A 13,760-nucleotide genomic window follows, 5' to 3' on the forward strand; every position below is an offset into this window, starting at 1 on the left:
GCTCATTGTTGCACTAACCCCTGGTTACTATCCAGAATTGCCTGACCCTCTGCTGCTGCCTCTTGTCCTTCTGGCTTTTGCTGCTCTTGGCCTTGAGCCCTCCTCTGCAGGTCTCTCTTCTCCTATGTCACAGCATCAAAAAGCACTGGGTGCAAGAGTTCCATCCTGTCTATCTGAAATAAACTGCAGATAGAACACAACAAAGATCTGGTCAGCGCAGTCTATTTGAGTCTTCTACCTGATTTGAGGACTGTGGACCAATGGAGATCCCACTGCTTTTCATTGACCACACTCTGAACTCCACCCATAACATTGTGGCTATCTCCCTCCTCAACCACCTTCCTGCTGTCACAGCTAAGTCCCTGGACACTCCCACTTTGAGACAGGAGCTGCAAGCCATCACTCTGCACCCTCAAGCAGTCATCTTTGACCTTCCCTCCATCACCCCGATCCCTCCCTAACACCCTCTCCCTCCCTTTGGTGACTCTTGAACCACCTGCCATAATCCTTGATCAACCGTCTGTCAACCTCGAGCTGCCCCCATCACCATTGAGTGCTGCCCATCATGCTTGACCTGCCCGCTGTCACCCTTGGCTTCATCCTGTCATCCTCAACCTTCCCTCTATCACCCTTGATCTGCCATCGCTTACCCTTGATCTCCCCTCTGTCATGCCTGATCTCCATCTGGGAGAGATTGATCTTCCCTGTATCATTCAGCTCCCTCGTTCTGTCCCCACACCCGTTCTTTGGACTGCCTTGTCCTGCTCTCCCTTCCACGATAGCCTGACCTACCTGGTCAGCCGACACCCGACTCAATGCAACAGCTCAACATCCTCTCTTCTGGTCCAGCAAAGGTCACCATATAAGAAATGCTGCTCCTACTCAGTCCAAGTCCACCAGGAAGACTACCTTGCTCGCTGCAAACCAGCTTTAACCAGCTGTGCATCTGAAGGCACGTTTCTTGCTTCTTGCCGACTTAATCGCAAATATACCATTTAATCTGGCGAGCATGTGTTTTAATGTGTATTCATGACATGCTAAAGCATTACAAATAGGTTCCCGCCTCTTGCCATTGATAAAGATGATTCTCCTCCAATCTGCTTCCAATTTAATGCTCACCTTTAGTCTTGCCATCAGGAAACTGATCTTTCGCTTCCCAAACTATTAAGTTCTGTGCTTTGTTACGATCGGCCCCCAGGCAGTGCCCAAATTTGTTATGATCTTCAGGCGAGGTACCCCAAATTGTTATGCTCCCGGTTGAGGAGGGATGAACTGGCTCCCCTTCTTTATTCAACCCCCTCAGTTGGTTGCAACAAGGTTAATTTAAAAAGGATCCCTTCCCTTGTGAATACCTTTTCTCAGTCCAAATGTATTTATGTTTTGAAAGGAGCCAATTTAACCAGGCTGTCTTGAGTCAAAGAAAGAGTGAGTTTATTGGTTACGAAATGCAAGAAAAATTAATAAAAATGCAACACACATACACACAAATTAGGAATGAGAAATTGATTCCAAAAAATAAAAGTTAAAAAAGATATATGAATCAGATCTTTTGGCTTGTCCGTGAGGAGTTGATGGTGAAAGTTTGCGGCCATTAAGTTGGGGTGATTCTAGTAGCACTGACTTGGCCAGTTGAGCAGTTGGTTTGGAGATTCTTGTTTCTGCAGGTTAGCTGAAAGGAGTTGTCCTGATTCCTTTTCAACTGTGGCTCTGCTGACTTGTGACTTGCTTCCAGCAATCAGAGAGAGAGAGTTTTTCTTACCTACAAGAGCAGGGATGCCCAGTTGGTGTTCTTCAGCTGTCACTTTCACAGCACACACACATACCATAAAAGAACACCAGATTAGTACACAGAACTAGGGTTACAGATTACTTTTTTAAAACTCCTTTCCTGGTGTATTTCTGGAAGGGAAAAAAAACAAATATGTCTTTCACCCAGATCTGTTTTCTATTCAACTCAGTTCATGTTCACAGTCTAGGATACAACTCAACAGTCGGTGGTTTTGGCTGAGACAATAATAATTTTCCATTATCTCTGCAACCACAGGAGATTACAGTTCAGTTTGCATTGTATCTTTTTTTTTTGAAGTTCCTCTGTCTGAAGTAGGCCTTTTCACACTTTTTAGATGCAACCTTCTGTTCTCTCTGAATAGTTGGTCAAGTAATCCACATAGGAATTTTCCAGCAAGTGATTACCTTGTGAAAAAAAATTATAGTGTGTTTACAGAGTATAAAATAGTATTTTATAAGGTAGCTTTTGCTTTTAAAAAAAAACTCATGTCTTACATAAAAGTTCAATATGTCCTTAAGTAATTTGGGGATAGGATCTGTGGTCATGACTGCTTGCCTCATTTCCAGCTCCCAGGAATAGTATTAGAATCTGCCCGGTGGGTATTTGAGAGAGACAGTCCATCATGGTGATCATCCTTTTCACATTTCTCAGTGGGATTACAGTATACAAAGTGCACTGTGACTGTCAGCCAGAAAAAAATTGAGACACATGACTGGTGAAGAAGCATGAAAAAAAATTATAGTGTGTTTACAGAGTATAACATAGTATGTGTACAGAGTATGTGTAAAGGCAATTTATTATGAATTTGTCTCTACCGCTGGTACCCTAGTTACAGTGTTGTCAGTCGCTCCCTTAAACTGTCTAGTCGCCTGCTTTTGTCTTTATAGAAGTTGACTTCCACTTTCTTGTGTTTGCTAGCACAGTACAGGGTTCTGCGAGTGTAACAATAAAATTCTCTTGTGGTCCGGACAGATTTAGTTTTCACCACAGGACAGAAAACTGGCATTGATGCCCATTACATGCCGTGCCAAATTTTTGAAGTTAATGAAAAGGAACATTGGGCAGGGTGTTTAAGGGGCAGCCAATTTGCTACTAACTCTAACCCTATGTACTCCTTTAGTTTCTCTGAAGGCAACCCCAGTTATTAATAGGCAAGGTACTGTATGTTCCATTGTATCTGTCTAGTTTCACTGTAGACAAAGCATGTTCAACACTGAGTATGATGAAAGTCACTTAGTGTATTCTGTTTAATAGATGTTTGCATACTATTTCAAAAATAAAAGTGTTGGTTAGTTTATGTTGGCTGGATAGCTAATGTGGTTCTGAATAATATCAACCGCACAGGTTCAATTCCCATTCCAGCTGACCTAGACTTGGGGCCTACCTTTTCATCCTGCTCCTTAGAGTGGAGCGCAATGCAGACCACCACTGACAAAACTGCTGAGAAACCAGGATGAAGCATCAACATACAATAAGCCAAAGACCTGCCTTTGGGCAGAGCACACGACATGACAAAAATAAAGGACATACCCACTTGGATATGGATTCTTACTTACGTTATGATCCTTGGCCAGGCCCCCAAGTTGTCGGTAGGGTCTGGTTCAGGATCAATAACATTTTGTTTAAAATAGACAAAGTTTGAGATTTAAGACACCTGCTCAGTGAAGAAAGTCATAAGGTTTCATGGGTCTTGAACAAACAAAAATAAACTTTACTTCTCAAAGTCAGAAAGAGAAAACAATTTACAATATCTATCTTATACTTATCCTGAGTGTTAGAGTATGAGGTACATGTGAATAAACAAGCCAACTGCGGTCAAACTCACCACACTATGCAATAAGAGGCACATACAACCAAGACAGAATACATGGACTGAATCTTCTGGTTGGCGTGTGGGGGTGGGCCCGATACACCGACGCGTAAAATGACGTGCAATAATGTCGGGCCTGCGTCCCAATCGCCCGCCCGCCAAAATGTCAGCGGCCTCTTAAAGCCATTAAGGAAGTAATTAAAGTAGTTCAGAACGCTTCCTGTCCAACTTAAGGTTGGCGGACAGGTGAAAAGCCCAAACATTCACGGTTTTCAGGAAACCTCATCCACGGGCAGTCCTGAAGCTTTTATAAAATAAATACATAAATTTTCCCACCTTTACAAACATGTCCCAATTCAGGTGACACAGTCACATGAGGGGACATGTTTGAATAAATTTTTAAATCCATTCTCTATTAATGCTCATAACCCCTTCAGGTGGATCGCTGCACTCTTGTGCGCAAATGTGAAAGGGCGCAGGCCCCGACTCTCCCTCCTCCCCCTTCCCGCACAGGTAGCACTGAGCGCTACCAGCTGCGCGTTATGCTGGGTGAGCCTTAATTGGCCCGTCCGCATAAAATGGTGGCGTGCAGCCAATCACGGGCAGCGATCAGTTCCGCGCCCACCCCCACCCGCTCCTGCAATAGGAAAAATGCAGGCCCATGAATTTCTCAATAATTCACCCCGACGTTAGGACCACAGTGAGTCAACTAATCTCACTGAAACACTTTCTTTCTCACAAGAGCTTTCAATCTTCACCTTTGAAGATCTCACCTTGGAATTCTCTCCAAAAGTCCCTCCAATTCGGACAGTTTCAACAATGGCCCAGCACATAGGGTTTCAATCTCATCTCCCAAGGTTCCATTCCTCTGGATTTCTGAGTACACTCGAGCATCAACTCGCAAGCACAATTTCAGCTCTTGGGCAGTGCCAAGCAGAACACTACTGCTCCAAAGGGGTAGCTTTGCCTCAGCAGCCTGCAACATGGAGTCACCAACCTTCGGCTGCCTTCTTGAATCTTCAGGGCTTCTCCTGAGCCCTCTTCCAATACCAAGGTTTTTTCAAAGCCCACTTCATTTAAAGCCTGCACTCCTTAGCCCTTCCTCTAGTTGGACCCTCTTTCTCTGCTCCTTCCTTGTAACCAAACTTAACTGTCACCTGTTTCTGTCTCCTGTCTTTCTCCCCTACCTGGGATTCTTCTTGGGATCTCTCCCTGTCCCCTCTCCCTTGTCCCTTACCTGGGGCACACCTCCCTTGTCCCCTGCCTGGGACACTTGCTGGCTATGGCACTCCACACCTAGTCACCTGCCCTGGGTTCTCGTGTTGTTTTTCTTTTCTCTCTATGCATAGGCATGCAGGATCTGTCCTGGGGGGCCTGAAGAATGTAAGAATTTTGAACGGTGCATGTGCAGCCCTCCCCCAGCCTGCACATGCTCAGAAAGTTCACGGTCCGTTGGGAACCAAAGTTCATGACCTCTGAGCTCATCAAGGTAAGTTTGGGCTTCTTAACACTTAACGTAAATGTAGACTTAGACCTCCCACACAAGCAAATCATCCAGAACACACTTAATTATTCTGTTCTTATTTTTCTTCTTACCTTAATCTTGAACTTGGTATAGTTTTTGCCTCAGCTACTTCCCCTTGAAGAGCATTCCACAAATTTAGTACTTTCAATGTAATAATGTTTTTCTTGTTCTTTGTTCTAAATCTCTTACAATTAATCTCACATCTGTTACCTCTCAACTTCTGGAAAAACCTCCCATCCGATCATAATTTTAAATATTTCCAATAGATCATCCTGTAAAACCCCAGTTTTTCAGGTCTTTCCTAATATTTGAATTTCCTCGTATAATTAGCATCCTAATGAATCCGCATTATAGTTTCTCTAAAGTCTAAGTGAGCTTTTAACTAAATTTTACATTGTGGCATAAGATGCTTTAATGAGGCCTTAGTAATATTTCCTGCCTGGATTTAAAATCAGTCCTAATGTAGCTCCTATCCATTCCTTCTGTTCTTTTGAAAATGATCTGAAATATATGTCCTCTTATTACTGATGTATTGGCAAGTGAAAATAGTTTTTTCTCTGTTTACCTATCAAAACTTCATAATTTTGAACAACTCTATCACATTTCCTTTTAACTTTCTGTTCTAGTAGCATGTTAGCAAATCTTCTTTTACCTCTTCATTAACATCCTTTTTAAAGTAGGAATAGATTCAGGATTTTGCAAAAAATGGAGAGCATAAGAAATTTTTTCAGTTATGTGTACAAAATGTTGCTACATGAACCATTGGAAATTCTCCCTATAGTTGCAGGCATGCAGTTTATCCTTCCTTCCTCAGTTTATCCTTGTGGTTGAGTACTGCATTTTATTTGAAAGGGATAGTCTGAACCAATTCCTGGTCACTCTCAGTTTGCAACCTGTGCTTGTTTTATGACTAGTCTTGATAACTCTTTGAATTCATCTTGTATGTTTTATTGCTGTTGCAGGTTTTAAAAGAGGTTACTGTGAAAGCTCAAGCTTCCGAAAAAGTAAAGGTGGAAGTCCAGAAGGTAAAGGACAAAGCTCAAGCAATTGTAGACAGCATATCAGCAGACAAGGCCATTGCAGAAGAGAAGTTGGAAGCTGCAAAACCTGCCCTGGAGGAAGCTGAAGCAGCTCTGCAGGTAAGTAAAGATCACTAGTTGCTGTGGTCTTTGATATTCAGCATATTTGTTTAAGAAGGACATTTGTTCAAATGTTGATACATTCTCTGTTCATTAGAAACAAATATGCTAAAAGTATCATTTAAACTTCAGGTGCCACATGAACTGTTTATAATCGGAGACCCTACACCACTGTTGGGGTCTCACAAGCAGCAGGCAGCTTATGGGAAAATTATAATTTATCTCACTGGATGGAATATTATGAGCAAATAGCATTGCCAACTGTGATTAAATATAATCCTGGAGGTTTTACCGCAGGATTTACCCCCACTTCAACCATTAGTTGGCCAACACCTCCATCCTTATAATGCGCTGCCTTCCTACGCCAGTTGGAAAGCAAAAAGACTCATTACTCAATGGGTGATGCTTAACTGTCAGCCAAATAGCCCTTTTTTCCATTTCAATATTTTTATATTTGGTAAAGAGAAATGTTCAAAGAAAATGAAAAAAAAAACAATCCTTTTTATGTTCCTATGATATTTCTCCAGGGTTGGACACTGTTCCAGGGTTGGGTACTGCTCCAGGATTGGGCATTGCAGTGTCCTGGAGATTGAAGGTTGACAACCCTATAAGCAAATCCCCATGATTTTCTACTAAGTTGTCTACTAATTGGCAGGAGGCCTCTGTCCATTTCTAGCAACAGGATGCGTTTAGTAACTTTATCAGTGATGTTTTATGTTGAGACGAGATAGCACAGTGATTTCGCAAATGCACATGAACTCAGCAGGATTAACAACTCTGTTACAACAGTGGTCAAAAATGAATTACATTGGGACATATTAATGCCATTGTCACTAATATTGCACAATATGCTGTCCATTGTGTTGAAAATGCTGCACAAATTTTCCACCTTTTGTTCCCATCTTCCATTTTTTTTGTACTAACAATGCTCTTTCAATGAAGCCACTGCGATTTAGGAAAATCAATATTCATCATTAGAAAATTTTGAAAACTTAGTTCATTTGAGAGCTGCTTGTTTTAGGACTCGGTCCACAAATTCAATAAATTTTGAATTCATAGTAATGCAAGATACTTTGTATAACATTAACTGATATTAAAATTATTTTGAAAGAATAGAATATAATTAAGAATAGCAACAAATATAAGCAAAATAGCTCAGATAACCAATAATTTCTGTTTAATCTAAATTTAGTTTGAAGTAGACAGTCATTTTACCAATTCTCTGGGAAAAAATGTTTAGATGTCATTGGTTGGTAAACATTAGGGTGTTTTATGGGAAGCTGAGCCATAGGTAGACCCTGTGGGTTAGATCTTATAAATTTGTGCTCCTATTGCAGACTTCTGCCCTTGGGGACACATATCAGAAATTGAACATGGGGCTTTGTTTGTGGCAAGATTATCCATCCATCAAAATTAATGTATGGCTAACCTAATGGACCTGCTGGCCTCCATTACTGAATTCAAGATACCATGTGTTCCTTTTATGCAGAACACCATGATGGGAGCACAAACTGTAATATGCCACAGGTCTTGGATGCAAAATGATTAACCAGCAAATGCAAAATGGATGGTATCTGTTTTTTGCCTTGAAAATATTTTAATCGGAAAACTCTTTTAGTTTAGTAACTGGAGCTAGGAATTTGAGCACTGCTTTGTTGCTACATACAGTACGGTTATTCACAGTATAATTTATAGAGGTCCCAGCAGTGTATTGCCGTACTTACAAACTCGGAAGGAATTGATACAAAGGTTAGTACAAGCCAATGAAACGGCACCATATTAAAAATGTTGAGGAGTTTGGCTTTCTAGAAATTGGATTTCTTAGCCTTGTGGTAATGGGACAGCCCTGGAACCAAGCAAAATTTCAGTTAGAGCTTTTCTTAGTTACGTGGCTATTAGGAGAAGCAAGACTTTTATCTATTTCATTTTGCTTTGTTACACTGATTTCTTTCCTGTATTCTTGCATACAGACTATTAAACCAGCTGATATAGCCACTGTCCGTACACTGGGTAGACCACCTCACCTCATCATGCGCATCATGGATTGTGTACTGTTGTTATTCCAAAGGAAAGTAAACTCTGTGAAAATTGACGTTGAGAGGAGCTGCACCACACCTTCCTGGCAAGAGTCTCTAAAGCTCATGACGGCAGGAAACTTCCTACAGAATCTCCAGGTACTCAAATAACTTATAGAAATCAAGGGCTGAATCTTCTCACCTTAGTTTTTCTTTCTCAGATGCCAGGTACTTTTTCAATTTGAAGTACTGGGCTTCCTGGTTGCTGCCAGACCAAACCAATTAAGAGGTTGCCTCAGGGCTCCTCATCAGTTAGGGAGTGCAGGTGAAATGCTGTAGCTATTTTGTCAGAGGAAGGATTTCTAATGAAAGGAAACACACAATAGGTGGCATTTTACAACCCCACCCTTGGTAGCAGACAGACAGGCAGGGAGTGCGGGTTGTAAAGTCAGGTGCAATGGCAATGGCGCCATGCCCACTGTCTCCATTTGGTATTTTACTCATCCACTCTTATCTGGAGGTATAGCTGAGAAGCTGCAGGAGGATGAGGTCACCTAAGAGCAGGAAGAGGAAGACAGTTTCTACAATCAGCCAGGCATGGATAGAATTGGCTGAGAAAGTCAGCAGCAGCAGTGTGGCCCTTCTCACCTGGAGATAGAGCAACAAAAGAGCACAGAATCTCTGAAGGGCACGCCAAGTGAATAAATCTCCTGTTACTCTATACATCATAATATCAAGAGTGGTTTTGGTGATATCTACAGCTCAGTCTGTCCTGTCCTCCCACCCAAAGGACAAGTTAGCCATGAGAAAAACATTTAAAAGAACAAAAAAGAGGCATATTCTCATATTCCTTTACACTATAATAAACTAAGGCCAAAACATATTTAAATCTGGATTCATAATTTGCAATTTTAGTAATTAAACCCACAATTTTCTGGTAATACACAGCATGTGCCATCACCAGTGAATGCTCCAAAAATCACAATTGTTATATATAATCTATACTTGTATAAAAAAAAATAGAAAGAAAAAGCAAATGGTGTTTTATCCACATAAGAAAGACTGGTTGGGGGGATGGAGGGTGGGTGTGCAAATTTCAAGGCCCTTGGACATGGGTTTGGAGATGGGAGGTTGCCAGGAAAATTAGGTGTCAAGCCCTGCACTCTGACTTGCCCAATATTCTCCTGCACAGCACTCCTCAGGTCAGCACACTTTACAGCTCCACTCATTCCTCCCTCTGCAAGCACCTCATATCCCCATCTGAGCAGCCTATACTCATGCACAGCCTCAGCTTATTGGCCTCTCACACCCATGCCTCAGTCACTTTGCACAAATGTTGTCCTTCGCTCCTCTGGACAGAAGCCGTTAGCGCTCCTACCTCCCTGCTTTCTCTGTCCTTACAGGGGAAGAGATTGCAAAACTTGGTATGAATCAGAGAAACAAGATTGTGGGAAGCAAGCTGCTGGGCCCTCAATGACACATACTTTGTTGGACATTGGCAATGCATGCCTGCCTGGTTCATTGGGTTTGCAGTTTTTCACCATGAGGGTGAAGATATCAGCAGTGACCTGCTGTGAGAGCCTAAGCCTCCTGAGGCACTGGTGTTTGGGGGTTGAGGTGGGGGGGCCTCTCCTCCTTCCACCTGCATCTTGGGGCCCCTTTCCTCTGACCTCTGCTGCATAAGCTGCTCCTGTGTTGCTCTGAAGGCTGGCAGAAGAAAAGTGAAGCTGAGGGTGGGCGAAGTGTTGGTCAGTAATAGGAGTGTTTTGCAAGGCAGCCTCGCAGAATCACAGGATTTTAACGGCATAAAGGCCATTCGGCCTATCATGTCTACACCAGCTCTCCAAATGAGCATTATGACTTCGTGCCATTGCCCTGCCTTTTCCCCATACCCCTGCACATTGTTTCTATTCAGATAATCATCTGATGCCCTCTTGAATGTCTTAGTTGAACCTGCCTCCACCACACTTCCAGGCAGTGCGTTCCAGACCCGAACCACTTGTGTGAAAAATATTTTTCTTACGTCACATTTACTACTTTTGCAAATCACGTCAAATCTCTGTCCTCTCGTTCTTGATCCTTTTATGAGTGGGAACAGCATCTCCCTATCTGTTCTATCCAGCCCCTTCATGGTTTTGAACAGCTCTATCAAATCTCCTCTTAGCCTTCTTCTCTCCAAGGAGAACAGTCCCAAGCTCTCCAATTTTTCCTCGTAGGTGAAGTTTCTCATCCCTAAAACCTTTCTTGTAAATCTCTTCTGCACTCTCTCCAATGTATTCACATCCTTCCTGTAATGTGGCTACCAGTACACAATACTTACTCCAGCTGAGGTCTAACGAGTGTCCTATACAAATTCAGCAAACCTCCTTGCTCTTGTACTCTATGCCCCTATTAATAAAGCCCAGGATACTATATGCTTTATTAACTTCAATGATCTATGCACATATATACCCAGGTCTTTCTGCTGCTATAGCCCCTTCAAAATTTCACCCCTTATTTTATATTGTCTCTCCATGTTCTTCTGACCAAAATTCATCACCTCACACTTCTACACATTGCACTTCATCTGCCACCTGTCTGCCCACTCCATCAACTTGTCTGTGTCCTTTTGAAGTACTACACTGTCCTCTTCGCAGTTTACAACACTCCCAAGTTTCGTATCATCCACAAACTTTGAAATTGTCCCCTGCACACCAAGACCGAGATCATTAATATATATCAGGAAAAGCAAGGGCCCCAATACTGACCCCTGGGGAACTCCAGTACAAATGTTCCTCCAGCCCAAAAATATCTATTGACCATTCCTCTCTGCTTCCTATTTTTCAGCCAATTTTGTATCCATGCTGCTACTGTCCCTTTTATTCCATGAGTAATAACTTTTCTCACAAGTTTGTCGTGTGGCACTGTATCAAATGCCTTTTGAAAGTCCATGTATACCACGTCAACAGCATTACCCCGATCAACCTCTTCTGTTTCCTCTTCAAAAAACTCCAGCAAGTTAGTTAAACACAATTTCCCCTATAGAAATCCATGTTGGCTATTCCTTATGAACCCTTATTTTTTCATGTGACTACTAATTCTAGCCTGAATAATTGTTTCTAGAATCTTGACCACCACTGAAGTTAAACTGATAGGGCTGTAACTGCTGGGCTTATCCTTACAACCTTTTTTGAACAAGAGCACAATGTTTGCAATTCTCCAGTCCTCTGGCACCTTCCCTGAGTCTAGGGAAGACTGAAAAATTATGGCCAGTGCCCCTGAAATTTCTACACTCAATTCCTTCAATATCCTTGGATGCATCTCGTCCGGTCCGGGTGCCTTGTCAACTTTAAGTACCGACAGTCTATTCAACACTTTCTCCCAATCAATTTTGAACCTTTCCAGTGACTGAGTTTCCTCATCTGTCACCATGGCCTGGGTAGCATCTATTTCCTTGGTAAAATGGATGTAAAGTTATTCATTTATCCATTTAATACCTCATCCATGTGTAAATTCCCTTTTAGGTCCCAAATCAGCCCTACTCCTTTTACCACCTTTTTATTATTTATATGCCTATAGAAGATTTTGAGATTCCCCTTTATGTTAGCTGCTAGTCTTTTCTCATAATCCCTCTTTGCTTCTCTAATATGCTTTTTCACCTCCCCTCTGAACCTTCTGTATTCCTTTTGGTTCTCAGTTGTATTTTCTACCTGACACCAGACATAAATGCACTTTTTCTTCTTTGTCTTAATTTCTATCTCTGTTTTCATCCAGGGAGCTCTAGATTTCTTTGCCCTATCTTTCCCTTACGATGGAATATACCTTGACTCTGCCCAAACCAATTATTTTTCTGGAGGTAGCCCATTGTTCAGCTGCAGTTTTTCCCAACAATCTTTTGTTCCAGTCTATCTGGCCCAGCTCTCTTCTTGCCCCATCAAAGTCGGCTCTCATCCAGTTAGTTGTTCTTAATCTGGATTTCCTATCGTCCTTTTCTTTTATCATCCTAAAATGTACAATAAAACTGACACTTGATCTACTTGGCCCACCTCATTTCCAAGAACCAGGTCCAACAGTGCATCTTTTCTTGTTGGATTTCACACATACTGCTGTAGAAAATTTTCCTGAATACAATCTGGAAACTTTTGCCCCTCTCCAACCCTTACACTACCATTGTCCCAATCTACATGCAGATAATTAAAGTCACCCATTATAACTACTCTATAAACTTGCATCTCTCTCTAATTTCCCTGCAGATTTGCTATTCTGCATCCTCCTTATTAGTTGGCAGGCTATAGACTACACCAAGCAACATAATTGCACCCTTTTTGTTCCTTAGCTCCAGCCAAATTGATTATCCCCTTGAGCAGCCTGGCCTTTTCTGCAGCTCTCGGTACGATTGATCAAAGCCTTCACATTTATCAGTTTCACTGAGGCCATCCCTCCTATAGTGCTCTCGCCTTCTCCTAGCTGCCAGATTGGAAACGTAATGTGAGACCACTCTGCGGGAAAGAGGGATTTCTTTTAAATGCCTCCTTAATGGCTCCAGTTGTCTTCTCCCCTCAGCCTTGGGGGTCCCACCTACCCCTCCAAATCCCTCTGGGGAAAGCTGCCAGAGGAGGGGACACAGCAGCAAAATGGCATGTTGCATTTTTTTTCTAATTTTCCTGGCACCTCCAAACTTCAAACCCACATCCAGGGGCCTTGAAATTTGCCCCCTATTCTTTAAGTGGCTAAAACACGTATTTTCTCTGTACAAGTACAAATTGGACATAATAGGTGTGATTTTCTGAGCACTCGTTAGCAATGGTGCCCGCTGTGTATTATCAGAAAATTGTGGGTTTAATTACTCAAATAGCAAATTATGAATCCAAATTTAAATATATTTTGGTCGTAGCAATAATTGCTACCTTTAACTTTGCCCGTTTGGGCTATTATAGTGTAAAGGAATATGAGAATATGCCTCTTCTCTTGTGTTCTTTTAAACATTTCCCTCATCGCTAAATTGTCCTTTAGGTGGGAGGACAGGACAGGCTGAGTAGATATCATCAAAACCACTCTTGATATTTTGACATATAAATGAAAAGGAGATGTATTTTCCTCCTCTTCCTGTCTCCCCTGCCCCTACCTACTATCACCCCCGCCTCACACTCCACCCCATCCATGCTTCACTCACTTCTGACATAGAATTAAAGCTGTTGGCTCCACATGCCAGTGGAAAGGACTAAGGTTTCATCACTGCCCCTGCAGCAATTGTAGCGAAAATTGAGTAAAGACACAAATCCAATGCCTTGAATGTCCTTTCTGCACATTAAGCTTGTCATTTAGCATATTATTATAGCAGCTATTAAGTATGTTTAAAAAAAATTATACTGGTTACTAAAATTGCACTGAAAGACTGACAGATGAATTAATCATATTTTAATTTTGGAAGAAACGATGGCCTGTATTTTACACTCCCTGTTGATGTGTTTATAGGCGGGGGTTGAGCATGAAATAGCATGGA

At 42.0% G+C, this 13,760-nt stretch overlaps 1 protein-coding gene across 1 annotated transcript in view; it reads left to right on the forward strand.

Moving 5' to 3' along the window:
• The window catches only part of dnah5 (dynein, axonemal, heavy chain 5), a 428,506-nt gene that overhangs the window by 252,724 nt on the left and 162,022 nt on the right, over nt 1-13,760 (forward strand). Inside the window, exons 58-59 of the mRNA XM_041183995.1 lie at nt 6,087-6,263; nt 8,234-8,437. Of these exons, the coding sequence (XP_041039929.1) occupies nt 6,087-6,263; nt 8,234-8,437 (381 nt within the window). The remainder of the gene's footprint in view (nt 1-6,086; nt 6,264-8,233; nt 8,438-13,760) is intronic.

This window comes from Carcharodon carcharias, chromosome 3, assembly GCF_017639515.1.
Source record: "Carcharodon carcharias isolate sCarCar2 chromosome 3, sCarCar2.pri, whole genome shotgun sequence".
In the NCBI taxonomy this organism is placed as follows: domain Eukaryota; kingdom Metazoa; phylum Chordata; class Chondrichthyes; order Lamniformes; family Lamnidae; genus Carcharodon; species Carcharodon carcharias.